Source organism: Neltuma alba, unplaced genomic scaffold (assembly GCF_004799145.2).
Source record: "Neltuma alba isolate B1F8T4 unplaced genomic scaffold, ASM479914v2 tig00000766_pilon, whole genome shotgun sequence".
In the NCBI taxonomy this organism is placed as follows: domain Eukaryota; kingdom Viridiplantae; phylum Streptophyta; class Magnoliopsida; order Fabales; family Fabaceae; genus Neltuma; species Neltuma alba.
The window spans coordinates 100514-128063 of NW_021632181.1; the positions used below are offsets into that span (position 1 = coordinate 100514).

Consider the following 27550-nt stretch of genomic DNA (forward strand, 5'->3'; position numbering starts at 1 on the left):
AGGACGGGTTTTTACGAAACTAATAAATTTTTCTAAATAGATTACAAATAAATGATTTTGTTAATTGTAGTCATTCAAAATTATTTGTTCTCTGTTCGAAATATGTTCAAGTATAAAATTGACAAGATCAGAGAACTTTAATAATTTTATGCTATTAAAGTTTTAAATTTATATTTTACCCAAAAATAGGTTTAAATCTATTTCCTTGGCCGATTATATCAATGGCTTTGTTTTGTTTTTAAATTTTGTATAATATTATAATTAAATAAAAAGACCAAAGGTGTAAGTATAGTTTTTTTTGGCAAAAAAAAGTTTGTATAGACCAGACAATTAAATAGTTTAAAATTTAATTTCCTGCTTAAACGAGTCTATATTCAACAATTTCAATATTCAATGGGAATATACAACAACCATATTGACACATCATTGCAATCTGAAAGTAAATTACTTTTAGTTTGTTGTTAGTGCTCACAGTACTTTGATGCTAACCACGTATTTTTCATATTTTAAATTCTTTTAATATATAATTTGAGCATAAAGGTTGAAGAAAACCACAAGTGAATAGTTGTTTGTTTTAAAAGTATACAACTCATGATTATCTTTTATCACATTTTTTGGTTAAAAAAAGTCATCTATAAATAAGAGTTGTGTGTATTGAACAAATCCCACACTTCACTTCTCCATAGAGATTCACCATATAGAAAATTCACTTTGCTGGGCTTTTCTCATCGATATGGGAAGACATGCCATATTAGGATTTGTGTTGCTTTTCTTATTGTTATTGGGAATTGCCAAATTAGGTTTGTGTGGAAGATGCATTGAATCAGAGAAACAGGCTCTTCTCAAGTTCAAAGCATCTATTTATGATGATCCATACAAAAACCTTTCCTCTTGGAATCACAAAACCAACTATTGCCAATGGGATGGCATCGCTTGTCACAATGTTACTGGTCATATTCTCAAACTTGATCTCAGTTACTATTCCCTAAAAGCTATTGGTGTTGATCCATCTTTGTTGGAGTTGCAACATTTGATTTATTTGGATTTGAGTGGAAACAACTTCAATGCCATCTCGATTCCTGCCTTTCTTGGTTCTATGGGGACGCTGAGATATCTTTCTATCGCTGGGTCCAATTTCACAGGGAAGATTCCTACCAATCTTGGTAGAAACCTCACAGCATTGCAGTTTCTTGATCTTAGTTGGAATGATTTGCACATCAATGACATGAGTTGGATCTCTAAACTTCAGTCTTTGCAACACCTCAATCTTAGTAAAGTCTACCTTGGAGAAACTCACAACTTATTCCAGGTACTTCACATGCTTCCTTCTTTATCACAACTCCAATTAAAAGGATGTGGACTTGGCAACTTGTCTACTCCTCTTCCCCCATTCAATTTCACAAATAATACTAGAGTTCGGGTCTTGAATCTGGGTGGGAATGAAATTGATGGTCGAATCCTTCATATGTTTCAAAATTGGACTTTTGTTGAATCTCTTGAGCTCTATTACAACAATCTTAGTTTAATGCCATTATGGCTAGGAGAGTTTAAGAATCTCGTTTCTCTTGATCTTTCACAAAATGTATTTTGTGGACCCATTCCTATTGCTCTATCAAACTTGACTTCCCTTCAATACCTTGACCTTTCTCTAAACAATTTTAGTTCAATTCCATCTTGGTTGGGAGAGTTAAGGAGCCTTCGCTATCTAGATATCTCCATGAATCAAGCCCCGGCCACACTAGAAATTTCTATCTCTCAAATCCTTAAAAACATTTGTCATTTAAAAAGATTAGATTTTCATGAGAGCAATCTTCAAGGACAGGCATTTGGTGACTCCGATTTATCTGGATGCAACAAATATGATATAGAGGAACTGTACCTGAGTGAGAATGGACTCAATGGCCATTTGCCAACTTGGATAGGGGATCTTGAAAAGCTAATGTACCTTGGACTTTCATATAATTATTTTCGTTGCAATATTCCTCACAGTTTTGGTCAACTAGTAAATCTAAGAAGCCTTGATCTATCAAGTAATTTATTAAGTGGCTTCATTCCTCAAAATCTTAGCCAACTTGTAAATCTAGTAAGCCTTTATCTATCAAATAATTCTTTAAGTGGCCACATTCCTCAAAGTCTTGGTCAACTTTCAAATCTAGAGTGCCTTCATCTTTCAAGTAATTCTCTCATGGGCAACATTCCTCAAAGTCTTGGTCAACTTTCAAATCTATCTTACCTTGATCTTTCAAGTAATTCTCTCATGGGCAACATTCCTCAAAGTCTTGGTCAACTTTCAAATCTATCTCACCTTGATCTTTCAAGTAATTCTCTCATGGGCAACATTTCTCAAAGTCTTGGTCAACTTGTAAACCTAGAATTTCTTGATCTCTCAAATAACTCTTTTACTGGCAATATCCCTCAAAGCTTTTGTCACCTTGTAAATCTAAGAAGCATTGATCTTTCTCGTAACAATTTATCTGGTGAAATTCCAAATTGTTGGAGAGATACAGTAAAATTGATAGAAATAAATTTCTCATTCAACAAATTATCTGGTGTCTTCCCTATCTCAATCGGCAAGCTTTCTTTATTGTTGTGGTTGTATTTGAACAATAACTATCTTGAAGGGAATCTTCCATTGAATTTGGAAAAACTGACGGAATTGAGAATTTTAGATTTGGGTGAGAATAACATTTCTGGAAGTATACCCCCATGGACTAGCAACACTTTTCCTACATTGAACATTCTGAGGTTGCGAGATAATATGTTGGATGGTAACATTTCTTTACATCTATGCCAACTCCAATCATTGCAGATTTTGGACCTTGCAAATAACAACATAAGTGGCTCAATACCCAATTGCATTGGCAATCTTACAGGAATGACAGTAAATAATAGACATATATGGAATTCAACCCCATGGGAATTAGGCGTAGAAATTGAATGGCCTAATCAACATGTGACACAAGTTATGAAAGGAAGAGAGTTTGACATTACTAGAATCTTGCAGCTTGAGATTAACTTTGATTTGTCAAATAACAAATTGGTTGGATTAATTCCTCTTGGGTTATTCTCTCTTGTCAAATTAATCAGCTTGAACCTTTCACACAATCATTTGAAAGGAGAGATTCCAGAGATTATTGGGGATATGAAATCCCTTGAATCATTTGATATCTCTTGCAACCTAATTTCTGGCACAATTCCAAAGAGCATGCCGAAGGTAACTATGTTGAGCCATTTGAACATGTCATACAATAACCTTTCAGGGCCAATTCCGACTGAAAATCAATTCTTGACGTTGAATGATCCATCTATTTATGTTGGCAACCCTTATCTTTGCGGAATCCCATTACCAAATAAGTGTCAAGGTGATGATCCTCATCAAGTTCCTAAAATTGGAGAACGTGAAGATGAAAATGATCCAGAAAAAGTGTGGTTTTATTTTATAGTAGCAATTGGGTTTGCTGTTGGCTTTTGGGGTGCTATTGGGATATTAGTGTTGAAGAAGAGTTGGAGATATGCTTGTTTCCGAAGAGTGGAAGATGTAGCAGATGAGATATATGTGTTCGCTTCAATAACAATAGCAAAGTTGAAGAGGCTGCTCACAAACCATGTCCATGGTTAATCTTTATAGCCGTGTGTATCTTTGTTCTGTCTTTTTTTTTCCCCCTTCTTCTGTTATATCATTGTCTCTCATGTTATTAGTATAATGTAATGTTTCAGTATATGTGTGACAACAATGACAATAATATTAGTAAAGGGTCATTTTGATATATAGCGTATGTCTTCATGATTTCACTATGAACCAAAAAAAAAAAAATCTCTAATTAATATTCAATCCTTTTAAATTTTTTTGCTTGTTTTTTAATTAATGCCATATAATTTCATTACATGATTATTAAATTGAACTATATATAACAATTTGAATACATCAGGCTTATATATTGACTCATCAAAGCTCCAAAAAAAAAAATCACATAGCTGCTAAACATGGCTTTGTTTAATTGTGCATAGTTATGGATTAACGGCCAATAAACAATGCAAAAAAAAAAAATCTACATGTTCAGAGTTGTTTTAAAACTTTATAAGATAAATTAAATCCCAATTTATATTACAAGAGAAGACATTATCATTCGAAATAGAAATAATATATTACATCAGAGGACCTAATCCTTGAAATTCTGGCTTTGATTTATTTTATATTTTTATCAAACCTCTTTTAAATAAAACAAATATCCATGATCTGTTGATGTTTTCTCTTAATCTTTATTACACCCATTTCTCTGTTTTTTTAATCGTTGTCATAGTTATGTGCAAGTTTTTTAATCAACATGTCTATGTCATAAAATAGGAAAAATAATTCAAGTACTAGTTTTAGTTTGTACACTAATTTAATAGATAATAAGTAAGTACTCATTGTTCATTAATCTGTATGAATAAAATAGTAAGAGATTACGTTCATGTTCCCAGTACAAAGTTGTGCAATTGCATGGAATTTAAATTTTAGAACACAGACTTTAAAAATATAAAAATAAAATGATTATACATTTATATTAAAATTTATATTATATACAACCTCATGTCCTTTACATAAGAATTACTTAACTAATTTGACTAGATTAAGAAATTAATTAAATTAGTTATTTGTAATAAATATGAGTTGATTTTCTTATAATACCCCTTCTATACTATCATTACCCTTAGATGAAAATCCTCTTAACATGTGTAAACAACAGGAATAGTTTGGAAAATGAATTATAAATGGATTAAGGTATAATTTTAACAATAAAGTTTTACACCAAGTATATGGCATCATCTAATTTTGAAAGGTGTAAAAGTAGACACAAATATTAAAACGTGAAGCAATATTATCACAACCGTTAAATTGAATCACGATGACTGTTACAAAGTTAGAGGGAGAAAAATGTTTGAACTGAAATGGTGATGTGGTAGAGAGTGAAGGTTGATGTGATCATAATATATGACAGGTGTGTAAATGAAAAAAAATAACCAAGCTTCAACCTATAAATAACCCGGCTCATCGTCCACTTCTTTGTCCTTCAAACATCTCTTCTTCAACCCACAAAATCTCTTACGAACTCAAAATCAAACATTTTAAATTAGTGATTCCATCTAAGTAGCTTCAACATTGCGAAGACCAACAAGAAAGGAGGAAGAGAACCAGTTCATAAATCCTCTTCTTCCTCTATAACTCCATCCAATTCTCAGTCCTCTCCCATCTGATTTCCCTTTTTCCACCTCGCCAAATCCATCACCATTATGCCCGTGTTAAAATCAAAAGTATAAAAGCCTCAAATGATTCAACAGATTTCAACTAAAGTGTAGAAAATTCCACACTAAACTAATTGCAAGATCCTAAGAAGAAAACTTGAGCATATTGTGTAAGAAATAGAGCGCAAGGGTGAAAAGTTGGTAAAAAAAAGCCAAAGAAAAGAAAAGGAGTTAAAAGAATCTATCACCAAAATAAAAGGAGTGAGAAGAATTTGAAGGTGCTGAAGCTGAAGCCATTGAGTTTGATGGCATGGTGGGCAGGCTTTGAAGTGGCTCTACTCAAATCCTGGAAACCGAAGTTGATCGATTGGAGGGCTTCGTATTGGGATTAATTACTCCTCATGGTTAAGAAGTTCTTCATCCTACCTATTACTTTCTTTTGCTAGATCAATCAATAAGAAATATTGAGAAATGGAGGTCTTTGAAATGGAAGAAGACACAGTCAGCCCGAGAGGAAAAAAAACGAAAGAAAAGAAATGGAGGGAGACATGGCGAGAAAGCATGTGGAGTGGTGGAGGTCATTGAATTGGTGACTGATGCACATAACATTGAGGGAGAAGAAGAAGACAGGGTTGAAAGCAAAAGGCCAAGTGAAGAAGAGTGTGTGCGTGAGGGAGATCGAGGGCAAAAAAGAGGGCATGCTGAAAACCGAAAATGAAGATGAGTGAGGAGAGGTACGGCGAAAGGTCAAAAGGAGTGCCACGTGTCTAAAGTTGGTTTAAGCAGCAAATGCCAAATGGAAAATAAGTAGGACTCACAACAAAAAAGAGACGGATGTTTGGATGTATTAATGGCAGTGACCAACTTCCATACTTGTTAATGTTTGTGATTATTTTTGCACCATTCAAAACTAAGTAGTATAAGAAGCTTTTGACGCAAAACTTTATTGTTAAAATTTCATCTTAGCTTATTATAAATTTGTGAGACATAATATATATTAAGGTTTTATATTTAGGATCAAATCTAGTCCCTTAACTAATTTCTATAATAACCACTCATGGTAGTATTTAATTTGAGGGCAAAATATTATACATTAACCAGCATTCTAAAATTAGTATTATCTTCAGTCTTTAATATAAAGCCCAGTTAATTAATTTTAAAAAATTAAAAAATTACTAAATTTTGTTAAAGTATTTATATACTACCTCCGATATTTAATATAAGAGCTAATTAACTAATTTGAATATATAAAAAATTATTTCAGTTAGATATTTATAACAAATAGGTGTTATCTTTTCTAAAATTTTTTTGCTAATAATGTGTATTAGCTAAAATTATCATTTGATAAAATCTTTAAAACGTGCAACTACTACAAGGATTACCTTAAAAAACATAGACAAATATGAGAAAAAGAGTAAATTTGGGTCTTATATTTAGGACCAAATTGAATGTTGAACTAACTTTTATATTAAGGATTGGTTATAATAATTAGCTTTAATTATAAATTGATATATAATATAATAATACATGTAAGCATAACATATGTTATGATTAAATAATTTAGTAACTTTTTTAATCTTTTCAAATTATTCAACTAGGTTTTATATTTAAAAAAATTACAATAAGGTCCCACCCAAGGGAATTAAAAACAAAAAGGTCCCCTGAAATCATTAAATTATTCTAAAATCCCAATGGACCTTATCGCAAAAAATTTTATTTGTTTAATTACCAAATGACAATACAATCATATCAACTTTAGTCTTGAAATTTTAAAAAGGCATATAAATAAAATAAATTATTTTTTGGGCAAAGGTGCATATTTAACAACAAACTTTACATGAAGGGGCACTAGGCACCATAATGTATTTTTTGGTGCAAAAATATGCACAAAGCTGTTACAAGGGTGCAAACCAGCCAGTTCCGTTAACCCAGAGTAACGTTGACCTAAGAAAAAATGGAGAGAGAAAACAGTCTGACTATAGCAAGAAGTGGACAAACGGTTTGACTACAAAGAAGCTGAGTGTGGAGTCCTGCATTGGTGATGGCGAAGTGTAAGAATGAGCTGGCAATAGTGGCGTGGGAAAACCTGAAAAATCTGAAGCGAAAATAGGAAGAGCGAAATGTAAAGGCGGAAGGGAAAATGTAAAGGCGGAAGGGAAATTATGAAAAATTGAATCAAGAGAAATTGATTAGGGGAGACAGATAGAAGTCGAAGGGAAGCTCAGAGCTGTGTGTAGGGAAGAAAGAAATCGAAGGAGGTGGAAACTGAAGCTGAAATCGAAGGAGGTGGAAATTGAAGCTGAAATCAAAGGAGGTGGAAACTGAAGCTGAAATCGAGAGAGGGAGAGGAATCTACGAGTGGTAATAGTAGTCGCACGTGAGGAGACAATCTTTCTGAGCTACAGAAGAGGAGGAACAAGGGCACAGAATATTGACTGGTAGGTATGGATTTGGGTTTTTGACTGAAAAGAGTGAAATGTCATCGTCCCCATGATTAATTTGTTGATTTGTTTATTACACAAGGAAATGGTGACAAATGGGGAAGCCAACAGAGATGGAGATACGAAGGCAAATATGGAAGGAAATATGGACGTGACTACAGAGAGAAATACGGAGGCAAATAGAGAGGCAAATACAGAGGTGAATACGGAGGGAAATATGGATGCAACGACAGCTAAGTTATTTAAGAGGTACCATAATATTTGTGTTTTAGTGATGAATAGTTGGGCTGCTACAAAAGCCAGGTTGCGTGAGGGTCACAGTAGTTTAGCTGAAAGTATTCGAAGGTCAGGGTATGATTATTTTGATAGACCAATAGGAGGGTTTGGAGATGATGATGGTGTAGGGAATAATGTGGAGATGGGAGTTGAAAATGAAGAGAGTGAGAGACTTGGAGAACAAGATATAATTGATATAATAGAAGAAGTAGATGGTTTGGAGGACATAGATGATATTGTTAATCTAGGAAATGAAAGTGAAAGTGAAAGTGATGCAATTGCTGAAGTAGCTGTTAGAGACAAAGGGAAAGCAGTTCTGTGTGAGGAAGATGAGGGAATTTGTGGTGAGGAAGAGGATGAGAGACAAAGTGAAAGTAATGCAATTGCTAAAGCAGCTGTTAGAGACAAAGGGAAAGCAATTTTATACGAGGAAGATGAGGGAATTTGTGGTGAGGAAGAGGATGAGAGGCAAAGTGAAAGTGAATCTCACGGTGGATTTGACAATGAGGAAGATAATGTCAGTGATGATAGGAGTTACATAGCGGAAACTGGGAGCTCAGATACTGAGAAGAGTATAGAGGATGATTTTGAAGTTAATGAAGTGGTTGAGGATGCTGAAGTGAATGAAGATGCTGAAGAAGTGGGCTTAGAAGATGAAGTTGGGCCTTCAGAAGAGAGGTATAGGATGGTTGAAGTTGATTGGCCAAGTAGGAGGCCTTTTTTCATGCTAGGGATGACATTTGCAAACAAAGATGAGCTGAGGAAGGCTATAGATAATTACGCCATTGAAAAGGGAGTTAATTTGAAAGTTGTGAGAAGTGAGAAACGATTGGTTAAAGCTATATGTGGAGCGGGTTGCCCATTCTCTCTATATGCCTCTAGAGATGGGCTTAATGTTGGGTTTTGTATAAAGAGCTTATGTAGTGAACATAGATGTGCGAGGGTATATAAAAATCCAAGAGCAACTGTAAGGTGGCTAGCAGATCACTTTAAGGAGAAGGTACAAGAGAGACTGAAGTTTAGTATTACTGATATGAAGAGTGAAGTTAAGCGTGACTTGAAAGTTCATGTTAGCATACACAAATGTAAGAGGGCAAAGAGGATGATAATGCAAGACATGGAGGGCAGCTTCAAAGATGAATATGCAAAGTTAAAAGCATATTGTCACGAATTGAGCATATCAAATCCTGGGTCGGATGTTAGGTGTGAGATAAGCAATGAAGCTTTGGAGCAAGGGAGAAGAGTCTTCAGAAGGATGTATGTATGCTTTAATGCATCGAAGGTAAATATGTTTAATGAACTATGTAAACATGTTGTTCTTCTTTTTTTTAACCTGACTGTCAATATCAATAAGTAATGTCTAGATTATCATAGGTTGGGTGGAAAGAAGGTTGTAGACCCTTCATTGGCTTGGACGGACGTTTCTAAAAGGGAAAGCAAAAGGCATTTTGCTAATAGCAGTGGGCATAGATGCAAATGATTCACTCTACTTGTTGGCCTTTGGGTTAACTCAAAAAGAGAATGGTCTTAACTGGACCTGGTTTATTCAATTGCTTTAGACTTCACTACAACTTGAGAAAGGTGGTTTAGTGACAATCATGTCGGATATGCAGAAGGTAAACATGCATAATTATGTGAAAATTGGTTTACTGTTTGTGATAGTGAAATTATGGGAATGCAGTGACTAAAATATATTATTAAAAATTACAGGGATTAGCACATGCAGTGACTGAAGTGCTACCTGATGCGGAGCATAGGCTGTGTGCTCAACACATATATGCCAATTGGAGCAAACAATGGAGAGGTAATGAGCTGAAAAAGATGTTATTTTCTTGTGCTTGGAGCACATTCGAAGAACAATTCAATGACAACATAAAGCAACTGGGAAATGTGAAAAAGCAAGCAGCTGCAGCAGTGGTATCATACAATCCAAGAGCTTGGGTAAGAGCATTCTTTATCACTAGGTGTCAGTCTTGGATGGTAGATAATAATGTTTGTGGGAGTCTTAATGCTTGGATTCATGAGTATAGGTTCCTTCCAGTCATCAGGATGTTTGATGGAATTATAGTTAAAATGATGGAGAAATGGGCTGATAGTTCACGAATAGTTAGTACTTGGAAGGGACAATATAGCCCTAAATGCTTAGAGTTATTTGAGGCCAATATGTTTTTAGCTGCAAATTGTAGAATAATCTTCAATGGTGATGAAGGTTATGAGGTTAGTGAGGGTTAGGATAGACATATTGTTTATTTGACTAGGAGGATGTGCACATGTAGAGCTTGGAATTTAACTGGAATCCCATGCCAGCATGGTATTTGTGCTTTGTATGATGCCAAAATAGATCCTATGACACAAATCTCATGCTATTACCACAAGGACATGTATATTGCTAGCTACAGGACAAAATTACAACCTGTTAGGGGTCGGCAATTTTGGGACATAGACGCACATCTTCCTATGCTGCCTCCTCCTGAGGTGTCATTACTTGGTAGACTGAGGAAAAAAAGACTGAGGACTGAAGAAGCACAAAGGAGGAAGAAAGTTGCCTCTGCTCAAAATGCTTTAATGACACAAAATGCATCTAAAGCGCCTCAGCCAGAAAAATTAAGCAAGAAAGGTTCCATCAATAGATGTAGTATTTGCAAACAACAGGGACACAACAAATCCACATGTAAACAGGTACTTTCCAATTTAGACCAATTTTATCCTTCAACCTCACATTCACTTAATGTTTGTTATTATGCTTCATGTAGGCACCTTCTTCAAGTACCGCTTGGCCAAAAAGGAGAAAGAACACACAAGCTACATAAGTGACTCCATCTTCACAGCAACCTGACCTGACCCAACCATCACAACCTCCTGAAGTGAGCCAACCTTCACAGACACAGCCTACTCAACCATCACAAAAACGACAACACCAATCTGGACCTTCCAGTCTAAGGCCTACTAAACAGCCACCAAGTAAGAGAGGTGTCTACAGGCCCAGAACTACCTGTGGAATGGGTATAATTATAGATGAAGAGATTGGCAGAATTGTATATAATGTTAGTATGCTACCTCATTCCTTATTTAATAGCCTTGTTCACAAAATAATTATCTAATTTTCTTTCTATTTTTTTTTCCAGCTTGGTATGCATTCTCAAGTGGTAATTGAGGAAAGGAGCCCACGGCCAATTGCTCATAATGCACACCCTCAAACAAAATTTTCCATGCCAAATCAGAATGAAATACGAATGAAAAGGGCTGCAACTTCCAATGTAGAGCCTGGTTGGAGGAGGATTCAAGTCAATGGCCAAGGTTTTGCTGTTGCTCAACCACCAATGCTGCCATTTAAGCCACTAGGGTTGCAATGGAAGGGCCACCCATCGATTACAACCTCTTAACTCCAAGCTCAGACACGAGACATGATTAGGAACACTAGGGCCACCTCAATAACATCTAATATATAGAGTGCTTAGTTATTAGGTCTGTAATATTTTGTATTTCTGGCTCTGTATGTACGCTAGGACCTAAACCTCTTATTGTATATTTTGTCCATGAGAATTATGTTCTCATCAGTTTAAGGCTTTGTATGTGCAAAGACCATAAATTCCTAAGTTTTTACTAATGTGAAAAGTTTCCATATTTCACGCAGCTATATGTGATTGTATCTAGCAGTACTATTAAATCAGGGAATATATTGAATATCATTCCATTTCATCACTTCTATTTAGAATTTAGAAGACATAAAGTGCTCTGTGTATCATGGAAGATAGTAAATGCTCTCTGTATGCTCATTTCATCATGGATAAACGTGTATATCCTAAGTATTAACAAGTGAATGTACATCAACCAAAATACTATCAACTTATCTCAAATACACTACATAAACCAAGTACATTACTCATTTACAATAGACAGCCAACAAATAGCCACACCTATGTAATTAACAGGCATAACATTGTCATCTTAAACTTCTTCACTGCCTTCCTAAGCTCACTTTCTTTTATCTGGTGCCTATTTTGCACCTGCCTCATTTCACCTCGCATTGCAGCCAACTCATCAAACAGCTTTGCCCATCATTGCCTCTTTGAAGCTCACTATTCTCATCGTATAGCTTGTCAATATTGTCCAGAAGCTCTTTAATCACAGTATTAACCCTCTCACCGAACTTAGCATCATGCCAAGCAAAGTATCCACACCCACCATCCTGTCAATGTTTAGCTCAACCATTACAACATGCTGAATCAAACCAAGTTTCAAAATTTTGTTCCTTACCTGGTCATAGTAATGACACCCATAAAACCTCCTCCCCGGGTTCGCTTTTGTCCATGCCGTCCATTTGGGTGCCACCATCCTATGATGGCAATACTTTCTTGGCCCTTCGTAATCATCCTCACGACTGGGTTGTCTTAGCAAACACACCCTCCTTCTCGATCTTCCAGTGGTAGACGATGATGACGACGGCATTTGCAAACACACCCTACTCCTTCCTTCATCACTTTCGAAGCTTTAATGGAAGCAGCCAACGCTTGAATAGAAGCAGGGGAATGTTTTGCCACTTAGTTTTCTTGGACTAGAACCACAGGACCTCGCTCGCTCTCCCTATTGATTTTAATATGCGATAGCGACAATGGAGTTATTGAGCTGACACGAACCTCTCTTATTCAAATTAATGGAAGCAGATGACTTTGGTTGACTATTTAAGGGAGATCCAGCGACCTTGCCCGTGTTTTCAAATGGTTAGATGGAGTGACTCATCGTCACTCGTGTACAGATTGTGGGACCCACTATACATGACTTAACGGGCATTAACCTGGGTTAACAGAATTGGCTGGTTTGCACCCTTGTAACAACTTTGTGCATATTTTTGCACCAAAAAATACATTATGGTGCCCAGTGCCCCTTCATGTAAAGTTTGTTGTTAAATATGCACCTTTACCCTTATTTTTTGAAAAGAAGACTTACATAAAGAAATAGAGAGACTACTTAACCCTAAAAATTTCTTTAAGACATTCCACACGTTATATGAGAAAATAAGGCATAATTGACATAGACAGTGACACATTAAATATTTTATAAATATTCATTATCAATAGTTTGGCTTTCACTTTATTTGTTAAAAAGACTTTTATTTTCATTAGAAGTACAGCACAGTTTAATTTCTTTCTTTTTTTTCCCAACCAAATATGAAATGTCCTTCGTAGTAAATAAGATTATTATAAGTTACATCTTTATTAAAAGAAGAGAAATTATGACTGAGGGCAAGTATTTCTTGCCAAGTGATGTTGAGAAGAGAGAAAGCATAGGCAAGAATATGGAGTAATCTCTTTTTAATATAGTAAACTTGCACAGAGGGCTTACTTGTAGCAAGTTTCAAATTGGAGTTATATTAGCTTGGTTTCCCCATCAAAATTCTTTTAAAGGCATTCCCTCATAACAAATAATATTGTGGCAATGGTATTTTCTTAATTTGTTGTATTTATAGAGTAACACATTCCAACCATCTTGGTTCAATCTTAAGCGAGAATATTTATCAAAGAAGTTCTACTTAGAAGACCAAAAGGAGTTAAAGTTATCAAAAGTCATAATTTGAAAGAGAAATTATATTCTGGATTTCCCGAATCATAGTAAGAGGATAATCTATTTTTCCCTTTATGATGCAATTTGTTTCTTTTCATCCAGATGGTATTAAGTTCTACCAAAAAATAGACTTTTGATAATAAATTTCAGTGTTGATTAAAAAAAATATATGCTGCTTAAAATCAACGACTCTAGAAAGTCAATTTAAACAGCTATTTTTTGTCTGCTAGGGTTCACCAAAATACCAGTTATGTTACACTACTACTAATTATCTAAGAAAACTTAGCACAAGCTTCCATGACTTACCAAAATCACTAATATATATCATCAAATATATCTAGCAATAAAGAGAATATATCAGCCAAAAATAAAAATACAAAATAACTGCTATAAAATAAAGAAGAAATATAGAGAAGAATCATACAAAGGAAGAGAGGATCAACAAGAAAGAGTATTTCTCATTCCATTCAAGTGTACTCAATACATTATACATAGTCGCTATTTATAGGCACAGCTTTACACCTTCGATAGAATCTACAGATTACATGATAATATGAGATAATTGAAGGATATAGAGATAATGGGAGATATTAGAGACTATAGGAGATAGTGGGAGATATATGGACATCCATAAAGATATTATTATATTCATAACACTCCCCCTTAGATGTCCAATATATATGAATGTGCCTCATTAAAAAATTTCAACTAGGAAAAACCCTATGGGATAAAAACCTAGCGGAAAAAAAGAGTACATCATTCATTGATACATTATGCAATGTTGTCTCATTAAAAACCTTGCTTGCAAAACCCAGTGGGACAAAACCATAAACAAGGAAAAAAGAGTACAGCGTGTATCAATAACATCAGTTGACATCTTGGAGCCTACAAAGTCTAATATAACAAACAACCCTTCCAAATATTGTAATGAGATAAAAACGTCAAATATGAATTTCATAATCTTCTGAAAATTGAGACAAATAGTCCTTTTATGGTTTACCCACACGTAGATCATACTATGATCTGAGGATCAAACAAAAATACTTTATCTATAGCCATTAAGATTAGTCTTGGATACCTTCAAATAAAACAATATTACCTCCATGGCACCCTTAAAGTAACAAAGAATATTTTTAATTCCATTCTAAAATCTTCATGTTGATAAAAAAACTATATCATGCTAATCAGGAAATGATATATCAGATTCTGTATGGCTAGATATATAAATGCTTCAGTGATACTAAGATATGGTACTTCTGGACCAATTGTTTATTCATTACGTTCTGGAGGTCTAAATCGATCTTTAATCCACATCTAAAGAACTTGCAACTAATGAAACATATAATAGATGTTGCTCATCCACATAATAGATGTGACTTATCTATATATATTCTTCTGAACGGTTTCATTTCAAATTTTTTCCTTTAAGTAATTCACAACTATTGAAAACTCATTAGGAGTTCTGATATTATCATTATAAATAGTACTAATAACAGACTCATTTTGAATCTTTTCGCAAATAGACAAGTTGGAATATGTTTACATCATTCCTTCAGTCAATATTAACCACATATGTCTCATATAGAGATTTACTTGAATAGTGTTCTTGAGAACATAATTATATGCTTCTAGAAACTTAAATCCTTCAAAGATTTTCATACATTATGATCCATATCTATTCATATATTGGATCGTTTGAATTTATACAAGGATTTGAATCCTTTAGGGATTCATATAAAACTTCACTATAAAGTAAGTCATACGTTATAGTTATATATTTCTAAGACGCACATGAAAAAAAATTTCAGTTATTACCAGACTGCCAGATTGATAAGACATGTAATTTAATCCACCACAAGACTTTATTTCTCTCTATATTGTACAAATGTCTCTTTACATAATACTAGCATTACACTTCAAGTGCATAGGCTAGGGATACACAAATCCCTGTTACATTGCGTCTTTTCTTTTCTATTGGCCAACCATTTTTTTGTCTGTATCTCATGACAGATTTATATATAAGATCCTCATTTGATCACATGATATCATCAATAAAATTATTGTTGACAATTTTATTCCTTTATCAGTCCCCTTTTCTTTTATGAGACAACATATCGAGATCTCTTTATTGCTTTCAGACACTTAAACCTCTTCAAGAGTCAAACAATTGTGTCTTAATCTCTTTTTCAATTCATGCCTCCTTAGTATGATCATCATGATCATTTGCTCCTTTTTCTTTTCTTTTGGAACAGATTATAATCTCATGCTTTTAGCATGTCTTCAAAAATAAGAGCACTTTTAGCTGGAATATAAGAATTAAGAATTCTCATTTTGATAAGTAATTACATCTGGTAGATATTAATAATATTTTATGAATACAATACTTTATGAACTTCTAGTTCATACTACTATATTAGAGGATCTATATTTGATAGTAAAAATGTATTCTATATATTCTCTTTTCCAGCTACACATTTTCTCCCCCTCATATTGGGAACATATAATGTAGATCTCCTAAATCCATAAATCACCTTTAGAAACATTATTTTGTTTCATTTAAAGACAAACAAGAATAAGGAGATTTTATCCAATAGTGATCCCAACTTACTTTTAATATCCATCTATGTGCGTTATTGCGGTGGAATAATAGATATCACACATTTTAAGATGAAAAATGGCTGGCACCTGACCAAAAGCCAATTATAATAGGAGAATTCACAATACATTGTTGGCTTGATGCATTTATGTGCAAAAATATATAAAATCAATCATCCCAACACTCAAATGGGAATTCTGTTCTCATAAACTCTGATCTAGCTACTTATGGAGGCTTTTACTAAGCATATAATCATCAGCAACATGAGGAACAATCACTAGCAATCTCAACGAGAATCATATTGATTTCATAATAAAGAACTTATGTACTCAATGTAATTACTGAACATATTTGCAAACTTCAAGTTGCAAGTTGATCACAAACACCAGTGACCATTTTATAGATGCATCTTTCACTTACAGAATATTACTTTGCTCCACGTGGTGTCTAAATGGGCCCATATATAAAGTTGATATATTATAGATCTGTACGGATCCGATTATGAGCATAGTTAGTGATATTTTCTTTAAGAACAAACAACACATAAAAATTCTTGAATTATATATCATTTTTAAAGAATCTTCTGGTTCTTTAATAAATGACAATACACATTTTTCATGATATTTTGCATCATTATGATCCAGGATGATCTGATCGGTCATGCCAAATTGTAAATGTATAATGAGACAACTGCTCTTTCAAAACCATTTTAGATTAAATCCGACAATTTATTTGAATGATTAACCATGATAGAAAAGAAGAAACCTTAAAATTTTAAAATCGCTATCATGGTTCAAAGAAATAAACTTATAATAAGAGTAACATCGATCGTTACCTTGGGCCTTGGACTTCCAAAGTCCAGAAATATCATTCAACCATTAGCCCAAACCAAACTTATATTTTCAACCATACGAACTGATAAATCAGTTTAATATAAACTATAGAACTCATTAGTCAAAAGTCAACACTTTCAAAAGAGCGTTACGCGCAGAGTCTAAAATGTCTCGGGCCTCCTCACGGCCCTATCATACCAGATAGTAGTAATTAAAAGTATTATTTTACATCATGATAGTAGATGAGCCCTATGTGGCAATATATAACAAGTCAGCACATAGAACAAAAGCAGGGAGGCTATACAAGCTATAACAGCACACTATGCCTCCAGAGCCTTCCCTGATGGGCCACCACCTGAACTATCGCCTGAAAATGTTAAACCACAGGGTGAGACAAATGCCTCAGTAACCAGCTTTCCAACTCATCATACATACTAACATGTGCTTGTGAGGTGTCAAGTAGGATAGTTATTAATTCTCGAGAAACATAGATATATCCATAAAAATATAATTTCAATCATCCAAACCCTCACTATGGGGGTCAACACACAAGCCACATAAGTCTATCCCTCACTCGGGGGATCAATCAAACATATGGGCCTATCCCTCACTTTAGGGGACGAATAAGAAGCCACAAAGGCCTATCCCTCACTATGGGGGACGAAAGAAGAAGCCAACCAATGTGCACTAATTGTGACCTTACCACGTGGTAGGATAGGACTCAATCCTAAAATTCAAATAACAACCAATCATTCACAAAATAATAAAAATGTCTCAATCTTTTCTCAGTATAATCCATAAGATATAAATCATATATCTTTTCCAAACTTCTCAATCACCATTCCAAAAATCCCACAAGACAATTTTCATAGCTCAAAAGATATAATATATCTACTAAAGTTCCAAATATCAACTATTATTCTAAAAATAGCAAAATACTCACAAACAACATATTAGCACATATAACAAGTGGAAAGTGGTTACCTCTCGCCAAAGCAATACTAAGAATTACCACAAGGTCAATCCTTTGCTCAACCAAAAATTAATCTACACAATTAATATAACCACATATTAACACAAACTAATTAATTAATTAAACTTCTCTATATTAGTTAAATTCCTAATGGAATTTAATTTTCATTCTAAATTCTCACAACTCTTATAATCCAAAATTAAGTACTTTAGAACTAATTGATAATTTTCTAACAAGCCAAATTATTTATTTACATCCTCCAACTTATTTACTTTAATAAAAAGAATTTTCTAAAATTTCTAAATATGAAATTAGTATATTCTAAATTCTAAAAATCTCATTTGAAATTTAAACCTCAAAACCGAACCATCAAAAATTCAATAGTATCTCAAATATTTATATATATAAATAATCTAATCAAAATTTTAATGGCATATATATATTTTTTTTCATAAATAAGAAAATTTAACTACAATAATTATTTTAAAACCTCTAGTCACCCAATAAATAAAACTAAACCGATTAAAATTTTAATAATATGTCAAACAACCCAAATAAATTATTTAACTTAATTTTAATCGGTATAAATATGATATATCTCATAAATAACATATATTTTAATTAAAAATTAATTTTTAAATACTAAAATCAATAAATAGACAAATTTAAACCGGTAAAAAATGATCTACTATAACAGATCTACAATGCTGTGGTGAACACCCATCAAAACTCTGAACTCTATATCAAAAATTTTCTCTAAGCAACACAAAATTACTATCATTAGATAGATCTGACTGAGTAGAACAACTTTCATTAAGAAAGTTTTGTAATTAGAAATAGTTTTACTTATCAAAACTATCTGAAATGATGAAGAAAGAAGGGAGAGAGATGACCGATGCTGCAACCAAAATAAACGCGGGGAGAGAGAGAGAGGAAGAGAAAAGAAAGACGGTGGAGGGTAAAAAAGAAAACACTAGGGGTAAACTGAAGTTAAAGACCCTAGGTAAAACAGAGAAAATAACAGTTTGAACCCTTTTTTAATATTTAAATCCTTAGAGTAGAATTTAAGATGTTACATATAAACTTCTGGTTTATTATAAAATTATTCTCAATTATTGGTAAACTTCTTATTACCATGTCATATTATTCATTTTTCACCTTAATATTTCATAAGGAATATGCTATCAATTATAAATTTTATCTTCAGGATAATGAATCACGATATAGCTCTTTTAAAGCGTTATTTTTCATCTTTTACCTAATGGTAAAAACTTGTGCACTCATGGAAGGTTCAGCACCATTGACTCTTATCGAGCCTTTTTCAAAAAGAATACGAGATATAAGGAATGCCATTAATATTAATAATAACAAATTCCATCCAATATGATTCACACTTGTATTTCAACAATCTCCCTCTCAAGTGTGAGTTATATAAATATATTTTTCTTATTTCTGTATTTCAAATACAGTGAATAATATATAGTAAGCTAATAACATATCTTTAACTTGGAAATCCAAATGCTTCCTGATTCATATATAAGAATAGATTTCAATCTAATTAAGCTATCACCTTAAGACCATTTGATAAGCAAATATTCTAATATAAATGTTTATGGATCATAATTTTTCATTATCAATTTTTTTCTGCCCACAAAAATAATGGGGGGAACTATATTAGTTATTCAAGAACTATATCGATTTTGTTACTAGTTCTTCAGGAACTATATCAACATTTTGCTATTAGTTCTTCTCGAACTATATCAATCTTTTGTTATTAGTCCTTCTGGAACTATATCAATTTTTTGATTACATATAGTTCTTCAAAAAAAAAAAGTTATATATAGTTCTTTAGGAACTAAAATATATTATTATTTCACTATATGATATACTTCACTTTTTGTTATACCCTTTTTTTTATAAAAAATATGAAGTATTTTTTTTAAACAAAATATATATATTCTCGATATTTTGTTATTCAAAAACTTTATTTATTTGTATATATTATGTAATGTTTCAAAACTTATTTATAAATTTATAAATTCAGCAAAAAAAAATCCATAAGGACTAAAATCAAACTATATAATTAGGAAGATTTGAATCATAAGCCTTCCGGGCTATTTATAAGTCATTAGTCTTCAAGATTCTATATTGAAAATTATATATATTTTTAAAGATCATTTGTGTCATTTCATATTTAAACCATAAGCCTTTAGGGTTTTAAAAACATCATAAGTTATTATTTTCATGTCATTTAATAACATAAGTGTAATGGCTGCTGGCCATTTGGTAATAAGAAAATTATAATATTAATAAATGTCAAATTGAATGTCAAAAATATATGAGAATAAGATAAAAATAAAACTTGAATTTCAAATTAATTAAATGTAATATGAAATAAAGAGAAAAGATAGACTCTTTTGCCAATACATCCTTCACTATATAGTCATTAGTTTTCTGGGCTACATTATTTATAATTCTAATTGTCATAATTTTTCTTTTATAAACAAACCATATAATGATCCTTCTCATAATCAAGACTATATGGCTTCATGCTATTTAATAAAGAAAATAAAGATACATGGCATCTAGCTATTTAATTTCAAAATTAAAAAAATTAAAGATATATGGTTTCTGACCATAAGATAAAACTTTGATGTTATATGACCTCAAGCCAATTAATAAAATAACAAAATTAAATATTTATGACTTCTAGTCATAAGATAGAAAATCAAAATTATATGAATGCAAACCATTTAATAAGATAAAAGAAAATTTAAATATATATAAATGGCTTCTGGCTATAAAATATAAAATTCAACATGATATATATACATAAAGAAAAATTAAATATATATATGGCTTCTGGCCATAAAATAGAAAATACAAATTATAACGCTTCTAGCCTTTTAATGAGATAAAAAAATTCAAATATCTATAGCTTCTGGCCGTAAGACAGAAAATCAAATTTATATGGCAACTAGCCATTTAATAAGATAAAAAAAATATATATATATATGGCTTTTGGCCATAAAATAGAAAATTCAAATTACAGGGCTTCTAGCCATTTAATAAAATAACAGTAATCAAATATATATTGCTTCTAGCCATAAAATGGAAAATTTATACCTAAATACTTCGAGTTATTTAATAAGATAAAATATCAAATATATATGGTTTCAAGTCATTTAAAAAAATAGAGAATTAACCCCATATATATATATGTGTGACTTCTAGCCATAAGATAAAAACTTCAATTTGTATAGCTTCTGGCTATAATATAGAAAATCAAAATCATATGGCTTTTAGCCATTTAATTTGAAAAGAATGAAAAATCTGAGTTATATGACTTCTGGCCATTTAACTACAATGAGATGAAAACTTAAAATTATATGGCTTCTAGCCATTTAACTTTAGATGGTAAATCTTTATGGATACTGCTAGTATCTATTGGAACTTCGGGTTCCATCAAAATAGTGACGTCAGGTCAATAAGAAATAGAGGGGGGAAAATCTCCAATCATAACCATAGAACCCGATGTTTAAAAAAACAGTAGATAATCCTTTTAATTCCACATAATGGCTTAGATTATCCTAGATAAATTGAATAGGAATACGGATACTCTGAAACACCATATATATGATGCTTGAGGTATTTTTATTTGAATAGAGCAAATGATACTCTAGAAAAATAATAAAGATGATGCTCTAAGATTATGATGGGGTAGAAAAGTATATCATACGCACTTTGGTTGGAGTTTCGTGCTAATAACGTGTTACAAATAAAGAAGAAATATAGAGAAGAATCATACAGAGGAAGAGAGGATCAACAAGAGAGAGTATTTCTCATTCCATTCAAGTGCACTCAATACATTATATATGGCCTCTATTTATAGGCACAGCTTTACACATTCGATAGAATCTACAGATTACATGATAATATGAGATAATTGAGGGATATAGAGATAATGGGAGATATTAGAGACTATAGGAGATATAGGAGATGGTGAGAGATATATGTACATCCACAAAGATATTATTATATTCATAACAATAACATTATTTTGCTCTATAAAAAATTAGCGCAAAAAAAGAGGTTCTATATAAGACTAAGGCTCGTTGTTGGTTCAACTAGTTGAACTGGACGATCTGGTTCTTTCTAACAACCATGAAATTATTGAAGGTAGGGTATCCATAAGCATCAATATTTCAAAAAAGCAAGAACGTGCATGAAAAGAGAAGAATAAATTCTGGTAAAAAAGAAAAGAGAAGAGAAGAATAAAGCTAAGCATTGTGTCGGTAGCTATAAAATATGCCAAAAAAAAATTACGTTGACGAAAAGTTTGGTTGACCTGGTCATTTGATGATTTCACATGATATTAGAAGATTAGGTGGAACGTTTCATTAAGTTTGTTTTAATTCTCTGCCACAGAAAGCTTTAAAAAAGTGATTTTCAAAGAAAAGTTATTTATTTTTTTAAAATTTTTTATGGAAAGCACAAATTAAATTTTTTCTCAGTTTATGAGAATCATAAAAAGTACATTATTTCTTTTTATCTAAACATGTAACTAAAAGAGATATAGTTTCAACTCAACTACCATTCAATCCTTGAAACTAAGACTACTTAAAATTTTGACATTTAATTGGTTAGTTTATACAAATAATTTTTTAGGATGAATTGCATATGAATTATAAAATAAAAGAACCAATTAATTAAATGTCTCAAATTTAATATATTGAGATACACTAATAAATTAAATATTTGGAATTGAGCCGGAATTATGTGAATCCTAGAATGACTAAATAATTAATTTCTCCAAACTAAAATAGCCTAGTGCAAGAAAAAGCAAACCCAGTTGGGGAAAAAAAAGAAAAGAAAAAAAATTCCACGATCTATAATTAAAGAAGGAAAAAAGAAAAAGAAAAAAGAAAACAGAGAAAGAGATGCAGCCAACTAACATGATACGCAGCATTTTCTTTTTCTCATGATTGTTTTCTCAATCCATTGAACATTTATGCACAAAACAATGGCTAAAATATATAGAACTTCCCTTAATTTTAGGTCATTTGCGTATAACCTCCTTTATATTTAAAAAATTAAATTAAGAACCCTAATATTTAGTGTTTTGTTTATTAATCCCTTATCATTAAAATTACCGTTAAAGTTAATGGTTTTTGCCATGCCAATCTTTTTATATTTTTTATTATATGTCATGTCATTTAAAAAATAATCCTTATAATTTAAACAAGCAATTTTAAATTTTTTAAATACTTAAAATGAAATATTTAAGTACTTTAAAAAATATAAAATATTTATTAAAATATTTAATTCAGACATCCTATTAAGATTTCTTATAAATAGGATTGTATCATCCTCAAAAAATTCTTCTTATATAATTAGAGTGAGCATAACAAAAATGAACCAACGATGGAAATGGTGTGTTGCTGAAATGTTTAAAACAACCCATTCGACATTAATTTTGTTGAGTACATTACCAGGAGGGGTTTTTACGAAAACTAATCAATTTTTCTAAATATATTACAACTAATCAATTTAACTTATTTTTTTAATCTATATAAATTAGCTAACTAACTCCTACATTTAATTATTTTAAGTTTTTTTAACATTTTTCAACAATAAATTTTGTTCAAACGTTCGCCAAGAAAGGTTCCTAACTTTTATAATATTTGCAAAATTGTTACATTCATGATTAATCTAGAAATTGACACATTTTACATTTTATAATTCTTTTCACATAAATTTTTTTCGCCAACAATATTTTGTCCCATGTTATTTTTTATTTTTTCCCAGAATGATCATCCTGGTCCAGCTATTGAACTTCTAATTTGATTGACATTCAATGATTTTGTTAATTGTAGTCATTCAAAATTATTTGTTCTCAGTTTGAAACATGTTCAAGTATAAAATTGACAAGATTGGCGAACTTCAATAATTTTATGCTATTAAAGTTTTAAATTTATATTTTACCCAAAAACAGTTTTAAATCTATATCCTTGGCCGCTTATATCAATGGCTTTGTTTTGTTTTTAAATTTTGCATGATATTATAATTATATAAAAAGATCAAACATGTAAGTATAGTTTTTTTTGAAAAAAAATTTTTTATAGACCAAACAATTGAATAGTTTAAAATTAAATTTCCTGCTTAAACCAGTCTATATTTAACAATTTCAATATTTAATGTGAATATGCAACAACCATATTGATGCATCATTGCAATTTGAAAGTAAATTGCTTTTAGTTTGTTGTTAGTGCTCACGGTACTTTGATGCTAACCACGTATTTTTCATCTTTTAAATTCTTTTAATATATAATTTGAACATAAAAGTTGAAGACAACCACAAGTGAATAGTTTGTTTTAAAAGTGTACAACTCATGATTATCTTTTATCACATTTTTTGGTTAAAAAAAAAGAGTCATCTATAAATATGAGTTGTGTGTATTGAGGGAACCCCACACATCACTTCTCGATAGAGATTCACCATATAGAAAATTCGCTTTGCCAGAGCTTTTCTCATCGATATGGGAAGACACATCATATTAGGATTTGTGTTGCTTTTCTTGTTGTTGGGAATTGCCCCATTAGGTTTGTGTGGAAGATGCATTGAATCAGAGAAACAAGCTCTTCTCAGGTTCAAAGCATCTATTTATGATGATCCACATAAAAACCTTTCCTCTTGGAATCCCAAAACCAACCGTTGCCAATGGGATGGCATCACTTGTCACAATGTTACTGGTCCTGTTCTCAAACTTGATCTCAGTTTCTATTCCCTACAAGCTACTAGTGTTGATCCATCTTTATTGGAGTTGCAACATTTGATTTATTTAGATTTGAGTGGAAACAACTTCAATGCCATCTCGATTCCTACCTTTCTTGGTTCTATGGGGAGGTTGAGATATCTTTCTATCGCTGGGTCCAATTTCACAGGGAAGATTCCTACCAATCTTGGGAGAAACCTCACAGCATTGCAGTTTCTTGATCTCAGTTGGAATGATTTGCACATCAATGACATGAGTTGGATCTCTAAACTTTAGTCTTTGCAACACCTCAATCTTAGTGAAGTCTACCTTGGAGAAGCTCACAACTTGTTCCAGGTACTTCACATGCTTCCTTCTTTATCACAACTCCAATTAAAAGGATGTGGACTTGGCAACTTGTCTACTCCTCTTCCCCCATTCAATTTTACAAATAATACTAGAGTTCGGGTCTTGAATCTAGGTGGGAATGAAATTGATGGTCAAATCCTTTATATGTTTCAAAATTGGACTTTTGTTGAATCTCTTGAGCTCTATTTCAACAATCTTAGTTCAATGCCATTATGGCTAGGAGAGTTTAAGAATCTGGTTTCTCTTGATCTTTCATATAATGTATTTTGTGGACCCATTCCTATTGCTCTATCAAACTTGACTTCCCTTGAATACCTTGACCTTTCTCTAAACAATTTTAGTTCAATTCCATCTTGGTTGGGAGAGTTAAGGAGCCTTCGCCATCTAGATATCTCCATGAATCAATTCCTGGCCACACTAGAAATTTCCATCTCACAAATCGTAAAAAACATTTGTCATTTAAAAAGATTAGATTTTCATGAGAGCAATCTTCAAGGACAGGCATTTGGTGACTCCGATTTATCTAGATCATCAAATATGACATAGAGGAACTGTACTTGAGTGAGAATTGACTCAATGGCCATTTACCAACTTGGATAGGGCATCTTGAAAAGCTAATGTGTAACATCCTAAGTTTTTATCGGGTTTAATAGCCTCTTTTGGGTTGATTTTGAGGATAGATTAGTGATTTAATCTTGATCTTGGTGTTTATGTTGGATTTGAGGTTGGTTGGAGGAATAGGTGAACGTACCCCTCTCAGGGTATGTTCGCCGCGGCGAACCGGGGGTTTCAGAGGGGAGTGTCTTCTCGGGAAGGTTTGGCCGCGGCGAAGTCTTGGGGACGCCGCGGCGAAGTTGTTTTGGTGAGCGAGGCTTCCCTTTCGGGAAGGTTTCGCCGCGGCGAAGGTAAGGGCACGCCGCGGCGAAGTTCTTCTGGGCGAGTGAGAGTTTCCTCTCGGGAAGCTTTCGCCGCGGCGAAGTCGGTTTTTCAGGCGAGTAATCCCTCTCGGGATTAGTTCGCCGCGGCGAAGATGGAGTTCGCCGCGGCGAAAGGTCGCGATTCTATATAATCGCTGGAGGGTTCAGATGTGCGAAAATTGGAAAATCTGAAGGAGGAGAGAGAAGCTCTACTAGGGTTTCGTGGAGGAGGCTTGAGAAAGGCATTTCTAAGGATCCATTACCTCAAGTAAGTGATTTTAACCTCTAATCTTCTTTCTTTCTTGGAATTTCTTGGAAATTTCTGAGGATTTTTGGTGAAACCCTAGATTTTCTAAGTTGTGATTGAACTGAGGTTTTTGACCGATTGTTTTGGGTTTAATTGATTGCATTGGGTTAGTTTAAGTATTTAATCGGTGTAGTTTCCTTGGATTTAAAGAATCTAGAATTTTGGAGTTAGGGTTTATGAAATTGGATGATTTGGGATTGAGGATGATAATGTAGAGATTGATTTTTTGAGTTTTGTGAATTGGGTTATGTTAAGGAGGGTTAATTGGATGTTTAATCGGTTTAGATTTGTTGTTGGAACCTTAATTGCTCAAATGGGTTGTTGGAGGTTGAATTCCTATAGTGGGCCCTTGAGGTTTGAACTATAATTGATGCTTGGAAGGAGACTTGATGTTTTAATAGACTTTGAGGACTTTGGAGTGTTGTTTTGATAGTTATACCCCTTGAGTTGGGTAGAGTTTTGATGGGAGATAGGAATTTTGTGTCCCCAAGTGTTGTTTTGGCCACATTATTAGTTTGAATGCTAATATATGTTGGTTGTATGTTTGTGTGCTTGTGTAGACCGGTTGTGAGTCTTGGTGGTGCGCGGGGCCACTTTGTTGATTGTTATTCCTTGCTCAGGCGAGAGGTAACCACTTTCCAATCCTTAGTACTTGCTTCTGTGGTATTGTGAGTAGATTTGTGTTTTGTGCTCCAATTAGTAATTGTGTTCGAACTATATGTTGTATATAAAAATGGAAAAGCGTCTTGTGGGGTTTGGACTTATGATGAATGAAATTGTGGAATTGTGAAAGATATGCCACTGAATGGGGTTAATTATGAAATGATTATTACTCTTGATTATGATTTGAGCATGATGCATTAATTGGAAATTTGGTGAGAGTTTTGTCTGTTACTACCACGTGGTAAGGCCTCCATTAATGCATGATGGTTGGCTCTTTACGTCCCCCATAGTGAGGGATAGGCCTTCGGGCTCATTACGTCCCCCAGAGTGAGGGATAGGCCTTTATGGCTCCTTACGTCCCCCATAGTGAGGGATAGGCCGGGTTCGGCTCCTGAAAATCCCCCCAAAGTGAGGGATTTGGTTGATGGGATTGCATCATTTCACTTGCATAAATTGTTGTGGCTATCATTATGTATTATTTGTGAATTGCCCCACTTGACACCTCACGAGCACCTATTTAGTAGTACCTAGTATTGGAAAGGTTGGTTACTGGGACTTTGTCTCACCCCGTGGTTTACAATGTTTTCAGGAGAAGGTTCTAGGCGAGCACCTTCGGGAAGAGACGCAAAGGC

The 27550-nt window shown here is 33.0% G+C and overlaps 2 protein-coding genes and 1 pseudogene across 2 annotated transcripts; 2 read left to right on the plus strand and 1 right to left on the minus strand.

Moving 5' to 3' along the window:
* Positions 1-733: 733 nt before the first annotated feature.
* Positions 734-3728, plus strand: LOC114744919 (receptor-like protein EIX2; annotated as a pseudogene).
* An 8227-nt stretch (positions 3729-11955) lies between these two features.
* LOC114744929 (uncharacterized) lies at positions 11956-12392 on the minus strand. Its single transcript, XM_028933078.1, has 2 exons — positions 12201-12392; positions 11956-12132 (listed from the first exon to the last, which is right to left on the minus strand). Exons 1-2 carry the CDS (start codon positions 12390-12392, stop codon positions 11956-11958), a joined length of 369 nt encoding a protein of 122 aa, XP_028788911.1.
* A 12054-nt stretch (positions 12393-24446) lies between these two features.
* On the plus strand, positions 24447-24959 carry LOC114744939 (receptor-like protein EIX2). The gene has a single exon (XM_028933085.1). The coding sequence runs from the start codon at positions 24447-24449 to the stop codon at positions 24957-24959; it is 513 nt and encodes a 170-aa protein (XP_028788918.1).
* Positions 24960-27550: the final 2591 nt, after the last annotated feature.